A 24306-nucleotide genomic window follows, 5' to 3' on the forward strand; every position below is an offset into this window, starting at 1 on the left:
TACGTGCGTGTACCAGGAGGTTGCCCCCCAAAAGAGGTATTTGCTTTCTTCTCCGAAACTACAGACACAATTCTGATGAAACTTCACCACAACCTCCATCACCCGTGATGAACCAAAGATTTCTCATGACATTAAAAAAAATTGAGGTCAAAGGAGGTATACAGGGGGATTGCCCCCCCAAAAATAGGTATTTGCTTTCTTCTCAGAAACCACGCACAATTCTGATGAAACTTGACCACCACCTTCATTAGCCACGATGGACTAAAGTTTGTTCATGGTATTAAAAAAAAAATTGGGGTCGAAGGGATTCTACGTGGGTGTTGCACGCCCCCCCCCCCCAAGATATGTATTTGCTTACTTCTCTGAAACCACAAACACAATTTAAATGAAACTTAAGCACAACCTTTATCATCCGTGATGTACCAAGGTTTGTTCACGGCATTAAAAAAAGATCCATGGGTATTTACTTTCTTCTCCGTTACATATTTTGTGGGTCATCCATGCCTACCAGTGGTTGCCTGGTTATCTTATCTTGCCACGACCAGGTGAGCGCCCAGGGGTACTGCCCACATGTTTCATGTTGTGTTGTCAAAGTATATCACATGAGTACACCAACTTTAACCGACCATAGTCCAATAATGGCACACTCCCAAAGCATTTTTGGATAAAATCCTATAATTAGATCGGCACTCGGGAGTGCAAGTACACTACATGGCCAAAAGTATGTGGACACCCTTTCCAATTAGTGGATTCGGCTGTTTCAGGGTCGTGGGTCGTGATGCACGATGCATGATACAAGAGCACGAGGGTCGTGATGACGGGCTTCAAGAAATGGTTTCAGAATCCGAAGCCTCCTCATCTGATACCAAACAGTCATCAGCCCCTCAGCAGTTTAACCAACCGGAATTGAATGACTTAGTGTGTGATTTGGGGCTCTCCAAGAAAGCAGCTGAGGTATTAACCTCCAGGCTGCAAGAACAAAATCTCCTTGACCACTCCGCAAATGTTTCATATTTCCAAAAGCGGGACCAGATCATTGTCGCCTTTTTCTCAGAAGACGAGCAGTTTGTTTACTGCCACGATATCCCAGGTCTTCTCAGGCAATTAGGTGTTACTTCGTATAATCAACAGAATGGCGATTATTTCTGGATACCTCTAAGCGCAGCCTCAAGTGTATTCTCTTGCACAATGGCAATGTTTATGGAGCGGTTCCAGTTGGTCACTCAGTGCATTTGCGAGAAGAACATAATGACATAAAAATGGTCATTGACTTATTCAAATATCACGAGCACAACTGGATCATTTGTGTGGACCTGAAAATGGTCAACGTTCTTCTTGGTCAACAGAAAGGCTTCACAAAGTTTCCATGCCATCTCTGCATGTGGGACAGCCGAGCTCGAGAGAAACACTGGATCCAGAAGGAGTGGCCCATCCGTGAAACTCTGGAAGCAGGCATGCCAAACATTGTGAATGACCCAATCGTCAGCCGAGAGAAGATCATTTTTCCCCCACTCCATATCAAGCTCGGCTTGATGAAACAGTTCGTGAAGGCATTGAGTACCGATGGTGAATCTTTTCAACATATAGTTTCTGCTTTTCCTGCTTTGTCTTTCGAGAAGATCAAAGCAGGTGTGTTCGATGGACCTCAAATTCGTGCTCTTGTACGTGATGAGGAATTTGTAAGGAAGATGAATGACAAGGAGAATACAGCGTGGCTGTCTTTCGTCGCAGTTATACAAAACTTTCTTGGTAACAAAAAGGCAGATAACTATGACTTTCTGGTTACGAGAATGCTGTTGGCTTTTCGCGATCTTGGGTGCAACATGAGTGTCAAGCTCCATTTCCTGAACAGTCACCTTGATCAATTTCCTGAGAACCTTGGGGCTGTAAGTGAGGAACAGGGAGAGCGCTTCCATCAGGACCTCATGACGATGGAAGAGCGCTACCAAGGGCGATGGGACAAAAATATGATGGCAGACTACTGCTGGAGCATCAAACCAGATTGCCCTGTGGAAGTCCACAAACGCAAGAGCTCCAAGCGCAAATTCTTGCCTGAATAGGACCTATTTGAACTTTGCATTCCATCCTTATCAATTGTTCTGAATCACGTATAGTCTTTATGTTGAAATATATGTTAATTTAAATTTGCTTTTAATTCAAATTTTAACTTACCAAATAAATGTTGAAAATGTTGAATTGCAAAAAAATCTAGAGCTTACAGAGAGAAACTAACTTCAGATTTGAATTCAGCACACTCAAATTAGGTGAGATCAAGTGCTCGAATCAATGCAACAAAAACTTTGTTCCCCAGTGTAATGAATGATCCCCTACATACGCACGTCATTTTTTTTTTCAAGATCAGATCCAAGATGGCCGACTGGCGGCCATTTTGTTACTTAAATGTGTCCCCAACAATCTCTCAGACATGCGTGGTCCGATTTTGTTCAAACTTGGCAAAAGCACAGTACACGATACCATGCACGTGTCCCTCACTTTATTTTGCGATCACATCAAAGATGGCTGACTGGTAGACTGGCGGCCATTTTAGTTGTAAATAAATATGGGCTTGTATTTAACTCAATACTACAAAATTACTGAAACAATGGAGGCTGTGACATTTTGTCTTTTTTTTTTTTTCTTGTTTGTTTTTTTTTAAGTTCCAGGAATGTTTGAGGCCATCTTCATGTTGCATACTCATTAATGCTGAACTTTTTCCACCCCTTCCGCCAACATTTTTATTTGTGAATGCACGTGAACTCCACCGGCAAGGTAACATTTTCCTGGTTGCATTCTTTGAGATAATAATTACCTCCATCACCAAAGGTGGATGGAGGTTAAGTTTTCACCAGTCTGTCTGTCTGTTTGTGAGCAGAATATCTCCAAAAGTTATGGACGAATTTGGACGAAATTTGGTGGATAGGTTCAACATGTGACAAGGATCAATTGATTCAGTTTTGATGAAGGTCCGTATGTGGATCCGCATCCGACAACTTTTAAAGTGATTCTTCACCATTGAGAGATGGGGCCAAAAACGATATACGGTATAGCACGACACTTCAAAACGTTACGACAAAACTTGGTGGATGAGTTGGGTCGGTGACAAGAACAAGCTGTTTAAGATTTTGGTGTGTGACAAGGATGAATAGTCCGGATGCAGATCTGGCCTATCAGTGGGATACAAAACAAAGTATTCAGCCTGGTCGGAGGTATGTGCTCCACCGAGTGCCGTTCTAGTTTCGGCATTTTGATATGCACACTGATACTTCAACACAAGAAGAGTTATTGCCTCTCTGCGGTGTACAAATATACCGCAGTGGTATAAACAGGCTTATATTTTGGAAGTATGCCGAAAGGAAATCGATTTTATTATTTTTAATCATGTTGAGTGAAAATATTGATATTATTTAATTGTCCACAAACGTGGCGTTAAAAATGATTTCATCATTGTTCCTCATCATGTTTACTTATGCATCACTCCTAAACAATGCTACAAAAGACAGTTATGTTTTTATCGGCTTCGAAACATCTATTTGGCTCATAAAGGGCAGCCGATGAATTGATGATGGCTTTCTTTGCAGGTTGGAACACAGAGATTGTTCGTGCTGTATGTCAGATGGAACATGGTAATGACCAATCAATCTCCAGACAATATTACCGATATCACCTGTTCCGAAGCGTTTTGCACATTCGAGATATTTCAATTGCAATTATAAATGTCGCCATTTCATGGGCCACCCTATAAAAGGGGATGCATGGCAAGCGATGTGTACAAACACTGTTCTGGCAAACAACTTCGCTGGACCAGTGTCTGCGTTCATGAGCCGCTGCTATTGTGCCTGCAGATTCGACAAACTATGATAACAACGTACGTACACCACCCCATGCCCATAATCGTCTCCTTGAATTAAAGCAGCCATTCCACACTCAACCCGGCCTGACGTACAATCAACCAGGCCCACTGCAACACCATTGTGAGGAAATGAAGAAAATGGCGTGGGTCTCATCATCGGCACAGCCACGTGACACATCCACACTCCTTACCTCAATCCTCCTCTCACGCCACCTCCACCTCCTCCTCCTCCCAAAAGTTGCTTAACACATCCTATGTTGTACGCTCAGTCCCAGATTGAGACTCTGTGATTGAAAGCTCAGACCTGAGTCTTCCCTTATCAGGAAATTGCCGTCATTGTTGGTGCCATTTTACAGTTGAAACTAGAAAGCATCCCAAAATGCAAAACCCGTAAACATCCACTTTGTACTCAAACTAAACTTGACGAAAACAACAGCTTAAAAAAAAAAAAACTTACACATTATTCATTAGTTTTCTCCAAATTCTCGTAATAAAGCTTTGTTGAAAATTTGATGACAAAAGCTCAAATGGTAAAAGAGTTACGACCTGGACAAATAAACTGTAGCTCAATGGCAAACTGGAATGAGCAATCGAAGATTGCAGACCTTCGCCAAGACTTGTTGTGTGTGGTGTGGTACGTATTTTATAGATGTACTCGCATTCCAATTGTACATACTTTATAGAGGTACTCGGTTGAAAAAAAAAAAAAAACTGTATACCACTGGCTACCACTCGGTGACATTTGTGGCCGAAGTTAGCAGATTCTGTGCGGACAATCAAAACCAGACAGACAAATAAATAAACAGACCCAAAATGCAGTACCCTCTCCTCTGTCGAAGGTAATAAATAAATAAATAAATAAACCTAAGAGCAATTTTAAAATCCGGCCGTCAAGCGCAGCGCAGCAGCGGATGGGCTGATAAGGCCGACTCCAACTTCCTGCGTCTTTTCCTTTTGACATTCTGACCAAATTATTAATTATCCTCTCCATTTCCTCATGACAAAGATTTGTTAAAAATTTGATGACAAAAGCTCAAATGGTAAAAACGTCACGACAAACATTATACACAGAGACGTTATGAACACTCGCGCGCGCACACACACACACACACACACACACACACACACACACACACACACACACACACACACACACACACACACACACACACACACACACACACACACACACACACACACACACACACACACACACACACACCAGGGGGCAGGCTAATGAGCTGCAGACATGTCTCCATGCCGAGTCTTTAGAGAAAACTAATAACTTCATGTATTGTAGTTATTTACACTTGCTCTGGTCGTATGAATATTGGTTCACGAGTCAGGAAGTGACCACTATATTCGTTATGGATGTGTCTGTCTGTCTGTCTGTCTGTCCCGAGCATAGCTCCATGGGTTTTCATCCGATCCTGATAAAATTAGGGTGCAAGGTTAATATCATGATCTAGTTGTGTTTTCCTGAGAATGGGCGTGCTGCGCCCATTATGGGTGGAGCCACGCCCAAAAAACATGTGTTTTTAGGTGGTAGCCGGTTTCAAGTTACATCTTCTCCGAGAGGGTTTGTCGAATCTGGCAGGGGTTTCGGTATTTGGTTAGCCCAACGGCACCTGCATAGCCCCATGGAGCTCGATTTTTCATTTTCGTCCCAAGGTCAAGGTCACAAGGTCACGAACTTAGAAAATGTCAAAAAAAATCAATAAATTGGGCATCGAGCTCCTGGGGTTTTCAACTGTTTCGAATGAAAGTTGGTATGCAAGTCGTGCTCTTCGAGTACTACAACTTTCATCCTTTACGTTTTTCCCGATTCCCGCCAGTTTGCCCGTGGCGTCCCCTCGAAGGTCAAAAAATAAAAAAGGCGAACCGTGTACATTGCTCGTGAACCATCGCCGTCTCCAGACTTGTCCTTTTTGTATTTGCGTAAATTTTAAGCATTTTTGTGATTATGATAAATTAGCTATTCATTGTGGAACAGGTTGCCAAAATAGTCAAAGAAGCTGCCTTACCAGAACCGAGGTCCTCCCTGTAATTTATATATCTGGCTGGATTTTTAAAAACAGCAAAGAGACAAAGTTCAGAGCGGTTTGGGGGACAGGGAGGGGGGGTGGCGTAGATAGATGGGATCGCACCAGTGCACATATGAAATCTACTATAGGGTAAGCAATATTGACCTTAAGCAATTCCAACACTCATATGCCCTGCTTCCCTAATCCACAATGATTCCAGCCCCGTCCCTTCATTCTTACAAATCATTGTGACAATGCTTTGGATGGTCTCTTCATTAATAGGTGCCACAGTTTTGTCAGTATCCATTCCTGACTCGTTTCTCGGGCCCAGCAGCCGAGAAAGTGTGTATCCCAGAGCAAGAACAGACCCATGCTGGACTTCCAGGCTCTGCAACGACAGAGAACACTCACATGTTACGCAAACTTTGGATGGAGGTCCCAAAGTCACATACGATGTTGAATTTGTTGTTGTTGATCGCAAAGATATTTTCTTTATCTTGCCTGATCTTGAGAGTCCTTCAGAAGATTTTTCAAGAGTGCAGGTGCATCGGGATGGACTGGGCAGGTTGTGACCACAGCAAACAATTGGGCTGCCAATTCTCGCATCTCATCTCGGCTGGAGTGCATCAAGCCCTGAACATAATAATAATAATTATTATTATTATTATTATTATTATTTTGCCCACGTGAGTAATGTTAGGTTATCTTTTTTTTTACGATCATCGATGCAGTATGGAATTGAAAAGTTACCATGGCATATGCACTGGTCAAATGTACTTACCTTTATCCAGGGAAGTTTATCCACAAACTGTTGAGTGAGCTCCTTCGGGCAGACAGCTACAACCTCCAAAAGACAGTACAGGACCGGTGCACCTGGTGAGAATAAGTGAGCACAGGAGGGGAATTTCAATGAATCATTGTCCAAAATAATCTCATGAAGAAACGACAACGGCAATCGGTAGAGGGCATACATCCGGCCAGGCTGAACAGTTCACATTTTGTCATAACCCTTCCACAACTTTTTGAAATGTTATGCTGTATTACCGTAGTTGGGCCCCATCTCAGAATGGTGAAGAATCAGTTAAAAAATTAAATAAACTCTCGTGTCCAGATCCGGATCCGGATCTTTACGAAAAGTCTAATCAATTCGTCCTCGTCACACACACAACCTGTCCACCAAGTTAGTTCGAATCCGTCCATAACTTTTTGAGATATCCTGCTTACAGACAAATAGACAAACAGGGGTGAATACATTATCTCGATCCACCTTCGGTGGCAGAGGTAGTGAAGGTTGCAAAGAAAAGAAAGCTTCTCTCACCCCCAATGGCCTGAATAAGTTGTTGAAGGAGAGAAATATAAATATTCATAGCTTCTGCCTCCCGTGGAGAGCGAAGCAGTGAGTGAAGGTATTTCCCCAACTCTGGAGCTGTTTGACGCATTTCTGCAAAGCTCTGCGATGTAGGGGGAATGCCAGCACTGTGTGCCAGGCACATCCGCAAGAATAACACCATCTGTGAAGGACCAACACATGAACACCACCGTGTGATAAGACAAGAAGTATGGGTAGCCTCGTTGTGAAGGCAGTGAACTGTTATCTTAGAAGTTATGGGTTCATATCTGATGAAAGGCCACAGTATTTATGATCTGGATTTAACCACTGCCGAGCCTACATTCCTGGGGAGAGGAAAGATGGAGTGGCGGGGGGGTGGTCTCAATGCTATCACTGTGGGACTTCAACTGTTAGGTCATCCACATACAGCATATGCATTTCCTACACAGCCAGGTGTAATGATCTCCCCAACCCCCTTCCATAAGTAACTAATAACATAAGTAGTTACATTGGAGGGGGTATGAATTAGGTAGCATATAAAAGTTAGCAAGGTCTGTGTGTTAGTGTAGGTTAGAGCATTTGCTGTAACCAGGGACCCATTCAAGTGAAGTTGTGCTGTTATCATGTATGCTGTGAAAGGCAATATTGTCGACGTAGACATTAAACAAGAAAGTGAAATTCGTACGTGTCATCTCTGTGAAACAGGCAAGGAAAGGAGAGGGGTGGATTTAGATTACGGTAGTTCATGTTTGACCCGATAATTCCCCCCACCCCAACGCCCCCGCTTAGTGTACAAGGCATCTGGTAAGGCATCAGCCATCACAAGGACCCCCGAGGGCGCACTGTCATTGGTGCGCTGCACAGTGTGGTGTCATTGATGCGGGTGGTGCTGCTACCAACGCCGCATCCATGAGGCGTCACCACAAAGGCGGCGACATGCCACCACACTGGCCGATGCCAGACCATGAGCAAATAACATTGAAAAGGCACAGCGTGTAGCCACAGGAGAGGGAATAAAAGAGACTGCAGGTGTTATTCACTCTCTCTCTGCTTCTCTCTACTTGGTACTGTGGCTGTCGGCCTTTAGTGCTGTCCATGCTGTTTTCCCTGAAAATATTCCCATATTGGAATCTGCTTCCATCCCCTTATCCTCAGAGACCTTGCCTCGCCCCCCTTTGTGAGTGAAGAGGCTGTGCTCGTGGTCCCCTAGAATTATAATTCTTGTATTAAGTGTATTTATTTCTCTCGATTCATCCATGGCCATCTATCTGTCTGTCATCTCGGGATTCTCCGTTCATGTCGGCTTGTGATTCTTTGCAATAAAACTGTTATTTCTTAAGAATACGCATCGCCGGATTACCACCTTTCATGGGTGGAAAAGCCTGGTGTTGGCTTAGCGGTTAGGGTGGCGGCTTGGGATCCTCGGGTCCTGAGTTCAGGCCCCATTGGCCGCTGAATTAATACACCAGGGGGTTGACTCAGCCTGTCATCCTTCCGAGGTCGGCAAAATGAGTACCAGTGTGTACTGGTAGAGGGGCACTGCATCAGCGACACAGTCGCGCTTCGAAGAAATGATAGCTACCCTGGCAGCTAAGCTGCCATACGCAAGAAGAAGAAGATGGGTGGAAACTGTTTCGGTGTTTCGGATTTGGTAAATCTCTGCTAATATTGGAACAGCTCGCCAAATTAGTCAAATAAGCTGCCTAACCAGAACTTAAGGCGCTGTCACACCTTGACGTTTTAGCCAGCAATGGCAACGTATAAAAATGTATGTAAAACTTTGGCGTACGCTGAAGTTTTGAGGGTTTTTTTTAAGTTTTGGTCGTATTAACGTGTTGGTCGTATGCATAACATATTAGTAATGGGCACAGAATGTTTCGTTGTCTTATAGATAACTTATACCAACGAATGCTTAGCCTGTTGTCGGCGTTCACAACCTATACCCATCGATAGTTTAACTTAGGCATAGCGCGCTGCACGTATCGCCGACGGACTCGTGGCGTTCTCTGTTAAAAACCTGCCGCACGCCGATTTAAATCATAACCGCCTGAAAATTGGAAGTGTCAACATCACAGTCACACCTTGACGATTTAGCCAGCGTATGCCGACCTATGAAAAATGTGTCTAAAACACTGGCACACGTCGAATACGGTATGGGTAAGTTGTGTACACGTTAGGAGCACGCTGAAAAATGAGGAAGTACGCTGTCATATTCCGTGGTATGTCTAGTACGTCATGAAATTTCAAGCATGCTGAAAATTTTACGACGTACTCGACGTATAGCTCACAAGTTCCGCATACGCTGGCATAAGTTCTCGGCACGCTCCGCAATTGTTGTCACACGTCGGACACACGTTACTTGTAAGTTACTCATAAGTCGAAACACGTCGATGTAATCTTTAGCATACCCGAAACTTAATTTTTAACCTACGAGTAACGTGCTTTGAACCTATGAGTAGCGTGCTTTGAACCTTTGTGTAACGTATCTCAAACGCACATTGTCGTATGTAGACGAATTCGATTGACGTCTTCCGGACGACCACAGAACTTAGTGAACGTGTTTCTAACTTACATCTACCGTATAATCGTGATTTGGCAGCGTTTTGGGGAATTGGTATATACAAATGGGCTTCACAAGAGGAACCCGTCAGTGTTCCAGACTCCATGTTGAGTAGATGTCAATGTCAGTAGTATCAGTTGTAGTAGTATTAGGTGAGCGTGTCAGTAGTAGTAGTAGTATTGGTAGTAGTAGTAGTACTAGGTGAGCGTGATGGGGAGGGTGTGGGTGATGATGGATCCTCGTTGCGTCCACGAATAGGAGACTACTTTGCACCATTGTTCGATGTTCTTTTCGGCTAATTTTTTTTTCTCATTCCCACGATGAACTATTTTTTTGTTTCAGTTTTTAAAGTATTCAAAACGACTTGGACAAATGCATAATGTACGAGTAATAAACACAGAATGCTTCGATAACTTATAGATAAGTTATACCAACGATTGATTCGCGTGTTTTAGGCGTCCGCAACCTATGCCCAACGATAGTCTAACGTATGCATCGCGTGGCAGCGTATCATCGACGATTAGGTGATGTTTTCTATTCATAGGCTGCAACTTCACTTTTAATAAATGGCTGTCACTCGACAATTGTTTTTGGACGCTGGTGCTCGGCAATTGAAATCGTTTTCATTGAACGAGTTAAATCGCTTCCACAGCACTGCAGTCACGGCACCAAGAGCAGCAGGATCAGTGCCAGCCTCATCCAGGCTCAAGCGGATCCCTGTAGAAGGTGGACTGCTTGGTTATCCTTGGACCCACTCTGGCGAGCAGCTCGTCGAACATCGCTGGGGGCATTCGCAGGAAGTTGATGAAGGATGCATGGTCCTCGTTCCGGAGTTCCACCATGAGCTGGTCATATATGCCGTAATGGCGTCGCCTCCCGATCCATGGTCTGACCCAGTTCCTTCTCCTCCGTTCACGTCTTCTTCTCCCGGCTCTATTGGCACGCAACTGGTGCAGTGTCAACTCGATGAGGTCATATTGATGTTGGAGGACAGGTAGGTATTGTCGTCTCAGCCTTGCCGTATCCTCCATCTCTCGGAATGACATGGACATGTACTCACCACGAAGTCTAAAAAAAAAGACTGGTTCCTCCTGCGAAGCCCCTTTTTATATACCAATTCCCCTAATTGCTGCCAATACGCCATTATACGGTATCTGCAAGTTAGAAACGCATTCAGTCAGAGCTGTGGTCGTCCTGAAGACGTCAAATACGTCTTCATACGTATTTATGCATAGGACATGCTTTATTAATAATTCCCAAGCACGTTACTCATAGGTTATAAATAAGTCACGGGTACCCTAAACATTACTTTGACGCGTTTCGACGTGCGAGGAACTTTCAAGTAACGTGTTGTGAAGTGTGAACAACGTTCGTGTAGCGTGCTTACAAAACGTTACTCATAGGTTAGAAATAAGTTTCGGGTACGCTAAACATTACCTCGACGTGTTTCGACTTATGAGTAACTTACAAGTAACGTGTGTTGACGTGTGTCAACGAACGCATAACGTGCCTACAACTTATGGCCAGCGTAGCGGAACGTGTGAGTCATACGTCGTAAAATTTCAGGAATGCAAAAATTTGAGGACAACCCAAAAGTACAACGTTTAAAGCCAGCGTACTATGACGTATGGCAGTGTTTTTCAGCGTGCTCTTAACAACAAAACGTACCCATAACGTGTTCGACGTGTGCCAGCATTTTAGACAATTTTTTCATAAATCAGCATACGCTGGCTAAATCGTCAAGGTGTGACAGCAGCTTTACAGTGGGAAAGGCATAAGTTGCAAAGCGAATTCATTTTCAGAGACAGGTGGGATTTCGATCTCGACGGGGGAAGCTATTTTGTCCATTCAAGGGTGGATTTCCTTTGATTCGACAAATCACCAAGCACGTTGCTGCAGCCATTTGAGTATCCTGCGTCGGTGTGGCGACCCATCCAGGATTGTGCCCAATAGCCCACGAGACTGCTTCGGCAGCACTGACGCTCTGCACAGAGTATGGTCCCATTGGATAGATGGATTTCTGTCGCACGGCAGGTCTATGTTAGCAGACCCGTTGATGTGACAGTACTTTGCTTTACATACTTTACAATATTTAGCTTCAACAATTCCTTTGCTCCAGTTTTCATTTTGGAAATGAAAAAACCTTTCATTCAGCTCCAACGATCACCTTAAACAAGCGTAAGTTTTTTTTAATACTTTTGTTTTCTTTTATTTTTTTAGCTTTAAAACAGTTTTCATGTCACAATAAATTCTGCAGATTGAATGTTTTACAATAATTTTATGGGTGCTACACACTACACAGGCTACAAAAAATATTTAGCACGCAACATGCGTCCCCATAAGCCGTAGGCTGAGAACCCTGCCCCAAGTACATAAATAAATAAATAACAAAATTACCTGTAGGATACGTCGAGGCATATCGGAGTTTGGTCAGAACATGAATGTTTAATAAGGAAACAGGGATGGGCATCAGCATTTACCTCTCCATATGCTGCTGGATTAAAGGGTAAAGATGCAGCACCTACAGTCACCCTCATGGAGGACTTCAATCGCAGATCAGCCTGCAAAAGGAGCGGAAGGAGAGGAAAAAAAAAATTAAATAATAAACATTCAAGTTAAATGGCACAGTCAACTAACTGACTTATCGATGCTTTGCCTCAAAACTCCTGGAATGAATGTCCTGGTTCTTTGGAAAATATTGTCCCATCAGAAGCCCAGCTAATGCGGACGCTGTGCGCTGGACGTCTAAAGATCTTAGCGCATGACCAAAACGCTTTTTGAATTTTCTGCGTTTAAAATTAACTGTTTAAAAGGTTACACCAAGGATCATTAAAGGATCATGAAAATAAAGCCGAGATTGGAGGTTGCTCGTGCGCCAGAAGGCAAAAGGCAGGAAGAGGTTTCTTATCATCAAGGGTTTACTATAAATGTATATGGGAATAAGGATGGATGAGACACTAGAAGATAACAAGACGGAACGAACAAAGCTGTCACTGACCGAAAACATTTTTTGACATTGACCTAATTTTAAATTATATTCACTATAACTGACCTAATTATAGGCCTGATTATAGTCATTTTAACATTTTACACAATAACTCGAATATAGTTTGGCCAATTGGAATGATACGTTAGGGCAAGGCAATTTTGCATCAATTATGGAGAAAAAAAAAAAAGCATGCGGGGGGGGGGGGTGACAATTGTTTTTGACCTTGACCTAATTTCAAGATCATGATCTAATTATAGACATTTAAACATTTTTCAGCAAAAACTGACGAAGGCTTGTCCGATCAGAACGAAATTGCCCTCTCTCGATAGCTTTGAGCATGTCGCATTTATGCTTCATTTACATCATACTCCTCGGAGTTAAAGGTCAAGGTCAAATGGTGGTCTAAAAACAAAAACATGTATTTTTTTGTCATTACTTAATTTTGCTGATGTGCAATCTCAAAGACCACTTGGCCTTCCAAGATGTTTTAGTATCATAATAGTGGATTTGCACTGAAGTTGTGGACCTGATATTTGATTCGTGCCCTTGACCTTTTTTTGGGATTGTGACCTAATTAACAAAAAACACAATCTTGAATAATTTTCCTCTGATTTTCATGAGTTTTATAGATAGACTGTAGATGGGGACACATTTTCTTCATCTACACTCTATCCTAAATTTTGAAGGTCAAGGTCATATCGTAGTCCAAAGAAAATATATATGGCTATCATTGGATTGCGGGCCAAGGGTAAGTCACGGGCGATCGCCAAGGGTAAGCCTCCCCCGGTCGGGGAAGGCTTACCCTTGATGATCGCACATATCTAGTCAGCCATTGAACTTGCTTAACCTTTTGCAAAATATACCATAAGCTGTTAAACATTCAAATGTTAGTGAAATGTATTTGCTTATAACATCCTTTTTGAACGAGGACATTTTCGTGAGACCTAATTCTGTTTGACCTCAAGAGTAAACACAGCTTAGCAATGAGCTAATGATTGCTGACCGATCCTGTGAGATTTTGAAATTGTGATGACATTTTTCTGAAATTTCTGTATTCAAATCAGGAACGTGCAGCTACCTCTTAAACCTTATACAGTAAATGAAAGCTTGCTGGTGCAAAGCATCCTTGCAGTCTTAAACTCTTTCTGTTCAGTTTGTATAAATATGACGTATTCACTACTTTAACACACTGCTCTACTTTGAGCCATGTAATTCAAAACAATAATAGGTTATAGCGACTCAATTGTATATTGTACTGAAAATGTGGGGATTTTATGGCATTTTGAAAATAAATTCTGATAATTGAGAGGTTTTTACTACATGTATTAAGCTGAATCCTCCTTTCGTCTTTCAACACCGAATTTGCCATTCCTGGACTTGCTTGATCCATCCATTGGGACCATACTCTGTACAGAGCGTCGGTGCTGCCGAAGCAGTCGACTGGGCTATTGGGCACAACCCTGGATGGGTCACCACTCCGACGCAGGATATTCAAATGGCTCAATCATCCCAGCAAGTTGGTACGCATTTTGCCGACCTCAGAAGGATGACAAGCTGAGTCAACCCGACTTGGTATTAATTCAATGACCGAGAGGGATTTGAACTCAGAATCCTCTTGCTTGATACTTGACACTTTATTGGTGTTTTACGTGCAATTTTGATAATCGTCTCATTTCATTGGATTTATTGTGGAATTTAATAATTCTTGGGGTGACAGGATCACTTCACGATATGTGCATTAACCTGTGAGCTGCTTAGTCTGGGATCGCACCTTGACACAGCTATGAACTTTCACATGCAAGGCGATGCATCAATGTGAGTGAGAGAGAGAGAGAGTGAGAGAGAGTGAGAGAGAGTGAGAGAGAGTGAGAGAGAGTGAGAGAGAGTGAGAGAGAGTGAGAGAGAGTGAGAGAGAGTGAGAGAGAGTGAGAGAGAGTGAGAGAGAGTGAGAGAGAGTGAGAGAGAGAGAGTGAGAGAGAGTGAGAGAGAGAGTGAGAGAGAGTGAGAGAGAGAGTGAGAGAGAGTGAGAGAGAGTGAGAGAGAGTGAGAGAGAGTGAGAGAGAGTGAGAGAGAGTGAGAGAGAGTGAGAGAGAGTGAGAGAGAGAGTGAGAGAGAGTGAGAGAGAGTGAGAGAGAGTGAGAGAGAGAGAGTGAGAGAGAGTGAGAGAGAGAGTGAGAGAGAGTGAGAGAGAGAGAGTGAGAGAGAGAGTGAGAGAGAGTGAGAGACAGTGAGAGAGAGTGAGAGAGAGTGAGAGAGAGAGTGAGAGAGAGAGTGAGAGAGAGTGAGAGAGAGTGAGAGAGAGAGTGAGAGAGAGAGTGAGAGAGAGTGAGAGAGAGTGAGAGAGAGTGAGAGAGAGTGAGAGAGAGTGAGAGAGAGTGAGAGAGAGTGAGAGAGAGTGAGAGAGAGTGAGAGAGAGTGAGAGAGAGTGAGAGAGAGTGAGACAGAGTGAGAGAGAGTGAGAGAGAGTGAGAGAGAGTGAGAGAGAGTGAGAGAGAGTGAGAGAGAGTGAGAGAGAGTGAGAGAGAGTGAGAGAGAGAGTGAGTGAGTGAGTGAGTGAGTGAGTGAGTGAGTGAGTGAGTGAGTGAGTGAGTGAGTGAGTGAGTGAGTGAGTGAGTGAGTGAGTGAGTGAGTGAGTGAGTGAGTGAGAGAGAGAGAGAGAGAGAGAGAGAGAGAGAGAGAGAGAGAGAGAGAGAGAGAGAGAGAGAGAGAGAGAGAGAGAGAGAGAGAGAGAGTGAGAGAGAGAGAGACAGAGAACATTCAAATCAGTTAGAGGGTTAGGTTATAAAGGGTTAATGGGTTTGGAAGTGTGAAGATCAAGGGTCAGGATGGGCAATGACAAGGTTGTGGAAGACGCTCCTGGCAGCACTCCCCAGGGATGCTTGCGGATATCAAGGATCCCATGGTGTCGTTAACGAAGAGTAGGCAAATTTTCCCTGGCACCCTAAACATTCAAAATTCCTGCTGGTCAACATCAGACCTGGCTCGTCAGTTGATGAAAGACATGAACCAGAATTATTACCTCCAGCTGACCCAATAATAAAATTGCTATTGGTGGATATTACGAACCTTTTCCTTAATGTAAAAAACCATATCGGTAAAAGGAGGAAGTTTGCAAGGCCGGTCGCCCTCAGGATGAGACTGAGAGCGCAGAACCTGTTGAGCTTCAGCACACACCTCTTCCTTGCTGCATCCATAAAGACACACACACATAGAAACATACAACTAAATTGTTGCTGCACCAGCCAAACATACATATCTCATTCATAATGTACTCACAAAATGGCATCAGGTTGAGGGGGCAAGCAGTTTTCTGTAGAGAATGAATGGTTCAATTAATTTCATCATCCATGACATGCTTAAGTGGTTCAGGAAACATTCTGGACTTCAAAGATACTTTTCTTCGATAGAATTCCAACAAGGACTATGAATAATCAGTAGATATATTGACATCGAAAGACATGAGAAATTGGCTCGCCTGAGATAAAAATGGTTGAAATGTAAGGAGATGTTTTTTTTTGGGGGGGGGGGAGGGATTTAAGAGTTTGTTCAACAAACAGAAGGAAGGTTTTGAACACTTCTTATTTAACTCTCATTGAATAGTTGAGGGTAGGATGCACAACCCTTACCCAACCACTGGATTGTGTTGGGGATTTGAGGTCATTGTGAGGTCTGTGTTGCACAAACAGCAAGCTAATTGAGTTTTCAAAATGATTTAAAAAAATATCTGGGGATGCCACACATGGTGTTATTACCTATGAAGGTGTTCTTATTTCGAAATCAGGTCACGTCACTTCTGGGAACATGCGCCGGAGCAGCGCGTCACTGCGTCCACTTTCCGCCGGTACTCAAGGGGCTTCCGTCTGGCCATCCCCCAGGCAGATGCCTGGCCCATCCCCATCTCCTTGAGATGCTGATCAAGCTGTTGCAACCATGAGGCACGTGGTCGGCCCATTGGCCTCTTCCACTCACGAGGCTCCCTCGCTTAGAGAAACTGCTGAGCAGGATCAGCGTCAGGAAAATGAGCCACATGTCCATACAGCCGCAGCTGACGCTCACGGACTATGCAGGTAACAAATCTCATTTGAGTCTCTCTCAGCAACCACTCGTTGGATACAGAGTCCAACCAGCAATAGCCAAGGATTCTCCGAAGAGACCTGGTACCAAAGGAATGAAGTCTCCTTCTCAGATCCCTGGTCAGAGTCCAAGTCTCACATCCACAGAGCAAGACTGGAAGAACCAAGGACTTGAAGACTTGGACTTTCATCCTCCTGCACAGGTCCCGACAGTGCCACACCCCATTATCCAGTGAATCCATGATTCCCCAGGCCCGACCCAGATGTCTATTGACCTCTGGCTCACAGCCAGCAGAGACATGAATATCACTGCCAACGTAAGTGAATCTTTCCGTGACCTCAACATCCTCACCACAAACAGGTACAGACAAGATATCAGCATCCAAGATGTCATTGAAAGCCTCGATCTTAGTTTTGACACAGGAAACCCGTAATCCCCACGGCTCCAACTCATCATTCGGCACCTTGAAGGCCCCCAAAAGGATATGTAGAGTCTCCGCAAAGATGACTGCATCATCTGTGAAATCAAGTTCAGAGATCTTGACATTCCAAAATGATGCACCAGAGCTTGATCTCTCTGACATCCTCCCGAGGATCCAGTCCAAACAAGCGCTGAAAAGTGTGGGGGCCAGTACACACCCCTAACAAACTCCTAAAAACAACGGGAAATAAGTTGGAGATGGTATCACCACACTTCACAGCACTCTCAGCACCAGAGTAGAGTTCAGACATCAGATCAATCAGTTTTGGTGGCACCCCACGAAGACCAAGAATCCTCCAGAGGACATCCCGATTCACTGAATCGAACGCTTTACAGAGATCAACATAGGCTGCAAGCAGCCCTTGCCGAAACGCTCATCTGCGTTCGGTGAGGACATGAAGAGCAAGGATACGGTCAATCGTTGACCTCTTTTTTGTAAAGCCTGACTGCTCAAGAAGATGGTGGTGAATCCTATCAATAATTATCTGAGCAAAGACCTTGCCCGGCACTGAGAGCAGCATCACCCATCGGAAGTTGCAGTCCTGGTGATCACCCTTCCCTATCCAGAGAGGGACAACAAGGCCCCTCTTCCAGTCATTTGGGATGATGCCTGTGTTCCAGGCAGAGCACACAAAGCCATGCAACGACACGAGTGCAGCATTTCCACCAACCTTGAGAAGTTCAGCATGAATGCCACAGATCCCAGGAGCTTTACCCCATTTCAACTGGTTCATCGCAGCTTGTTTCCACATTGAATGTGGATCACATTGATGGGAAGGTCAGCAATAGGGATAGTAACACCCCTAACATCCAACTCAACAGCTGGTGGATCAGCCTGGTACACAGCTCAAAGTCACCGGCCCAGCGGGCCTTCACTTCAGACTCCTCTGTCAAGAGCCTACCAACCTCCACTCCAACTGCAGTACACCGCAGGATGGGCCTGGAGGAACGCAATGCACGAATTCCCCTGTAAGCAGGACAAGAATCACTTGACTCCAGGTGATGCTCTACCTCCTCACAGATTCCTCGCACATAGGCGCCCTTGTCCACCCTGAGCGCACGTACAGTTTTACGTCTCAACTGCCTGAACAGCTCAGCTCTGCCATCAAGCCTGGCCCTGCAACTCCGGTCAATGGTATCCAGTGTCCCTTGAGAAACAAAATTCTTCCTTGCCCGAAGGTGAGTTCCAAGACATCCCCCAGCAACATCAAGGATGGTGGTCTTGAAGGCACTGCACAACTCTTCAGGATTCCCCAAACCACCGAGACCCCAACATCTCCACTCACACTGTTCACAAACTCCTCAGCTACTCTCTCATCCCTGAGCTTGCCAACATCCAGCCTCGGCTGGGATGGTACCATTCTCCAGGATTTAATCTGCGACTTCAGAGTTGCTGCACAAGCCTGTGGTCGGTATTGAGGAACTGAGCACTCCGTTAGACTGGATCATTCTCCAGTATCCATCAACGAGCACAGGGTCAATCTCCTTTGCCACACCGCCAGCATTAGAATACCAAGTCCAGCGATGAGCTTGTGGACGCTGAAACCATGAACCATCCATTCGAAGTCCATGATGTCTTGCGAAGTCAAGGTTCACAGTTCCATAATATCTTGACGTCTTGCTATTTTGGTTCACAGTTTCAGACCCATGGGGACCAGCACACATCTCATAACCATCCCTATCAGTTACAGTCGATGCATTGAAATCCCCCAAGACGAGAAGTGTATCTCGTCTGGGGCACTGATCAACCACAGACTTGAGTGTGGCAGAGAATGCGTCTTTCATGGTGAGATCACTCGCCTCAGTCGGAGCATATACAGCGACCAGGGAAACGACACCCAGGGAGTGATGAATCCTTCGTCTCATCATACACTTGTTGGCCGGTGTTACCTCAATTATCATTGGAGTCAGCTTATTTGACACAGCTACAGCAACTCCTTGGGTATGGTAACCATTAGAGTGACCAGAGCAATAGTAGGTGTAACCACCCACCATGATCTCGCCGCAATCCGGTCTCCGAACCTCAGAGAGAGCTGCAATACCGATGTCCAAATGCTTGAGCTCAGATGATAACAGAGACAGGTGATCATCCTCTCTTGGAGATGACATTCCAAGCACCCACCCGAAGGGACAGCCAAAGGGTAACCCAAGAAGACCGCCGTCTGGTGGACGACACCTCAGCACCACCCCAAAACAAACTACCACAATCTGACCTGGGAAGGTTACCCTGTGATTTTCCTCCCATCATCCAAGAGTGGGGTCCCGAAGGCTTTGCCCCAATCCCATCATCCGGTGAGCTGCCCTGCGAAGGGAAGCTGCACAGGAGGTACTCCCACGGAGTGGGTTTTCAGATTTTTTTGCGTTTTTGTGTTTTGCGGAATGAAGGGTTTTACGGTGGCCGGAGTGCAAATCCTGCCACCAACCTCCTCATAAAAAGTAACCCTACTGCAGGAGGACGTCCGCAGACACAGTTGGGCACTAGATATGGATGGCCGTTGGCTCACAAGGAGCTCCTCCGCCCTTTGACAGGTTTTGTTTTGAATCCTGCTGGGTGTACATGTCATACACCCTCCTCACCAGGAAACTTGTTGGGGGAGACGGTTTAGTCGCCGACAACCCGACCATGAAACAGGTTAGTACAGGTTTACATGGTACCTGTAGCAAGTCACGGATCTAATCTGGCCTGACAATATGTGCACATATATAAATGGAATCTTGGACATTGTCATTATGCAATAAATCCAACCCTGTTTCTTTACTTAGTCCCAAAAACTGCTCTGATTATTCAGTGAGATTTAATGGTGAAAGTGTCAAGTGTGAGACACAAGATTGGCATCGATTATTATCATTAACAATTCCTTTTTCTTTAGCCCATCCACTCCACAGCAGGAGTCAGGGGTGTCTGTGTGTGTGTGTGTGTGTGTGTGTGTGTGTGTGTGTGTGTGTGTGTGTGTGTGTGTGTGTGTGTGTGTGTGTGTGTGTGTGTGTGTGTGTGTGTGTGTGTGTGTGTGTGTGTGCACGATCACGTGCGTATGCGTGTGCGGTAACTTTTTCACCATTTGAGCTTGTGTCATCAAATTTTCAACTAGAAGGGCACTTGGTAGAGCACATACCTCCACCATGCAATGCCTGATCCACAAGAACATATTGCGTCCAATACATTTTTGAAATATCGTTTTTGGCCCGATCTCTCAATGGTGAAGAATCACTCAAAAAATTATCAGACCCTGATCCGGATCGAGATCTTCACCAAAATTGAGTCAATTCTCCCTTGTCACACATGCAACATGTCCACCAAGTTTCGTCCGAATCTGTCCGCAACATTTTGAGATATCGCACACACAAACAAACAAACAAACAAACAGACAAACAAGACGACGACGTCGTGAAGAGCACGATAATTGCAAAATCCAAAAAACAAATTTGACCTCAATTTTAGAAATCCAGCCTATGTTGACCTCCAAAATAATTGGCTGGTTGGATTCAATGACCTGATATGTAAATCCTCTTCAAATTTCAAGTCAATCGGAAGAAAAATGAGGATTTTAGAAATCCCTCCTTAGTTGTTGACCTTTGGCCTATGCTGACCTTTTGACCTCAAAAACAATCGGCTTCTTCCTCATGACAAACTCTACCATGTGGTTGGTGAAGTTTCGTGAAGATCGGTTGAAAATTGTGTCTTGTAGGTGACAGACAGACAGACAGACAGACAAAATCGACGAACTAATTTACTTGAAAAATATTCGATTTTGCAAGTAACATGGAAACAGAAAGTGGTGAAAACATAACCTCCTTCACCTTCGGCGGCGGAGCTAATAAAGCTTTATCATGAGAATATGGTGAAGCCAAGTTAATAATTTGGTTAAAAGGTCAAAGTCACATAAAATCATCAATTTTCATCCAATTGAGCTGAAATTTTTATGATCATTTGAGCTTTTATCAAATTTTCAACAAAGCCTGATTTATCAGAATATGGGTAAAACAAATTAAGAATGTGGTCAAAAGGTCAAAAGGTCAAAAGTTCAGTTTCGCATTCAAAAAAAGAAGAAAAAATAATAATAAGAAGAAGAAGTCCAAATATAAAGCTTTGATGGGAATATAAAGGATGGGCTTTACATTATCAGATGCTTTCTCGTTCAAAATGTTTTTCAGTTGACTTCGTATGAAACCACATCTTTGATCATATTCAACTTGTAGCTGAGAGCTTGCGTCAGTTATCGCAGTAAACGCCTGGCGTTGGGCTTCGTGGTTAGGGTGGTGGCTTGGGATCCAAGGGTCCTGATTTCGAGCCTCGTTGGTCGCTGAATTAACACGAGGGGGTTGACTCAGCCCGTCATGCTTCGAAGGTCCGCGGAATGAGCACGAGTATACTGGTAATAGGGGCACTTGCATCAGCGGCATAGCCGCGCTCCTAATCAATGATGCAACCAGCAGCCAAAAAAAAGGTTGCACTCGAAAGAGGGAGTTATCACAGTGGCACAGCAATGCCACTGCTGCAGTGCCTGCTGGAGATCAGAGCAGAAATTTGTCATTTGTTTAGGATACCGGCAATAGTTGGACCAACTCTTCGTGAAGGACAATGTGGGATCTTTAATGCCCAACTATTGTTGGCGTACAGGACACCACCGACTTGAACATCCATCCAAGGGATGGTGCACACATTGATGAATCGCCCTGCATGTGAAACACCAGAGTAACAGTTTATATTAACTGGGATGAGATTCTAACCCAGGCTCGACAGCTCAGAATTCAGTGAGCACTCCTCGAGGCTATCCTTCCAGAGTGAATCCACCTCTAATGTTATTATCAGGATCAGCGGTGAGGAGAGTAATAATAATAATAATAATAATAATAATAATAAATTACAGCCTTCGTACCTCCCTGAGGCACACAACAACTGCAGCACGAAAAATTCCTCATTCTCGAGGAAACAATAAACCAAACAACCTCTGCATTGAAGTTCAAAATTATGTACAGTTATTAACAAGTGCAACGAGCTGATGCCATCCGTGCACAAGCAATCTTTAACTCGAGTGAAGTCGAGATGGCGCGCCATCGCAAATCCCCACGCTTCCCACCGAAAGCAAAAAGTTCCACCAGGAATGACCCAATATCGAATTTTGAGTGACATTTTTTTCCCCGTTTTGACTCCCGTGACTCCAAATCGCCCCCCTCAGGGGCATAAAACCGGGGGTCAAATCCAAAGAAATCCTTCCATATTTCACGCGTCCCCCGATATTGATTGCATATAAAAAAAAAGTTCCACTTTAAAACGTTTCAAAATGTGCTGTTCAATCCTGGCGTTGGCCGAGTCGTTCGGGTGGCGGCTTGGGATGCGAGGGTCCTGAGTTCATGCCCCGTTGGCTGCTAAATTAACACCAGGGGGTTGACTCGGCCTGTCACCCTTTCGAGGTCGGCGAAATGAGCACCGGTGTAACAGCCAAAAGGCTGCACATGGATGGAAGGGGTATCGATGGATTGATTAAAATCTGGTACTGGTGTAGCGCAGGCATGACGGGCCGAATGGCCTCCTCCTGCATCTGAATTCCTTGCAAATCCTTGCCCCTAATTGCATTTTTCGGTATTTGACGTTTTGACCCCACCCCCAGGAGACGGGGCCAAAATTTCTACTGTTCTTGCACCTCCTTGCCATTTGGTGAATTCCTGCCCCACCGTTTATAAGGAGATAGCGTGACGGACACGTGGACGGACGGACAGACGGAGCCGATTACAATATCCCCCCCAGCCCCCCGTGTGTTTTTTATTTATTTATTTAAGCGTGGGGATCATGAGCCGGATGGTCTTCTAAAAGCAGTGGAAGTGGTGGTGAGAATGTCGTTTTCTAAAAATGAAGAGCTCCCCTGAATCTAAGCAAGGAACAAGGAACAAAGAACTAAATAAACGCCATAAGAACACGGCACACCTTAAAGCACTTATACAGCAAATTCAAAGAAAGTAAAACTGGTGCAGACACCAATTAAACACATTTGTATTCTTCTGCACAACTGCGTGCCCTTAACCGCCCTCTTCACCCACAATTGATTTTATAAACGAGTAAAGCTCAGCCCTCCTACTTCCCCCACCGAGCCTTATTCGATGTCCCCTGAAATGCCTTTTACAAACCCTCCGACACGTGAGCCTTCGATCACCGGTCAAAAAACAAAAAAAAAAATTCTGAAAACCTTCATCGTGACTGTGAATTTGAATTTTCAAAACATGCCCACGATTAAACGCATATCTCGTTACCGGCTGGAAGGTGACCGAATCACCAGGGAAATGACAAACTCACACGTCCCCAGCAGCAAGCAGCAACAGGTAACGCGATGGAATGTGGTCCGAGGAGAACACACGGCTGGCAAATTTCACCGCCACCTGCCGTGCTTGAGGTTCCGGCTGAAGGAAGAGGTCACATAGGGTCAAATCCATGCTACTTTGGCTCGCAAGAGGCCACAACGATGACTTCTTGGGTCCCACAAGGTCTAATCTTTAGCACGTTTGGTCACAATAATCCGTTTAATCCCTCCACATTCACGAGTTCATTTTCCGAATGAGTTGACTTCAAATTTTTCAGGAGTTCTAGCGAATAATACTGAAACTGTAGGCACATGATACTTTAAAATTGTTTTTTTTTTTAAAGCGTTTAAATAATCCCCACCCATGCAGGTAAAGTCAAACCTGTACCTTCTCGATGTAGCCCTCGACCAAAGCCTCCATGAGTTTGAGGTCAGCACCTTTCAGGGAGCTGTAGGCACCAGCCATCAGAGACAAGGCCTCCTGAATAGCCAACCGGCCGTCCGGATCTTCCTGTAAAAGAGGACGTGTGAGCGCGGAACAGAGATAATATCAGGAAATAGAATACCCACGCAAAATGACTCGTGCCTTTATCAATCCAAAACCTCTTCGTGAAGAACTTCAAGGGGGCCATCGACATCTTATCATGTATGCAAAAATGGGAATTTCAAACCTTTCCGTCTGATCCCAATTTTTCTCTTTCGAGTT

The 24306-nt window shown here is 44.4% G+C and overlaps 1 protein-coding gene across 1 annotated transcript in view; it reads right to left on the reverse strand.

The window, feature by feature from the left end:
- Nucleotides 1-24306, reverse strand: part of ECPAS (Ecm29 proteasome adaptor and scaffold) — a 236448-nt gene that overhangs the window by 128904 nt on the left and 83238 nt on the right. Inside the window, exons 14-21 of the mRNA XM_085864640.1 lie at nt 23989-24111; nt 23597-23700; nt 15820-15937; nt 12245-12325; nt 7193-7385; nt 6656-6747; nt 6376-6507; nt 6115-6262 (exon numbers count right to left, since the gene is read on the reverse strand). Coding sequence (XP_085720766.1) covers nt 6115-6262; nt 6376-6507; nt 6656-6747; nt 7193-7385; nt 12245-12325; nt 15820-15937; nt 23597-23700; nt 23989-24111 — 991 coding nt within the window. The remainder of the gene's footprint in view (nt 1-6114; nt 6263-6375; nt 6508-6655; nt 6748-7192; nt 7386-12244; nt 12326-15819; nt 15938-23596; nt 23701-23988; nt 24112-24306) is intronic.

This window comes from Eptatretus burgeri, chromosome 2 (genome assembly GCF_056783735.1).
Source record: "Eptatretus burgeri isolate ZD-2024b chromosome 2, Ebu_testis_v1, whole genome shotgun sequence".
Lineage (NCBI taxonomy): Eukaryota > Metazoa > Chordata > Myxini > Myxiniformes > Myxinidae > Eptatretus > Eptatretus burgeri.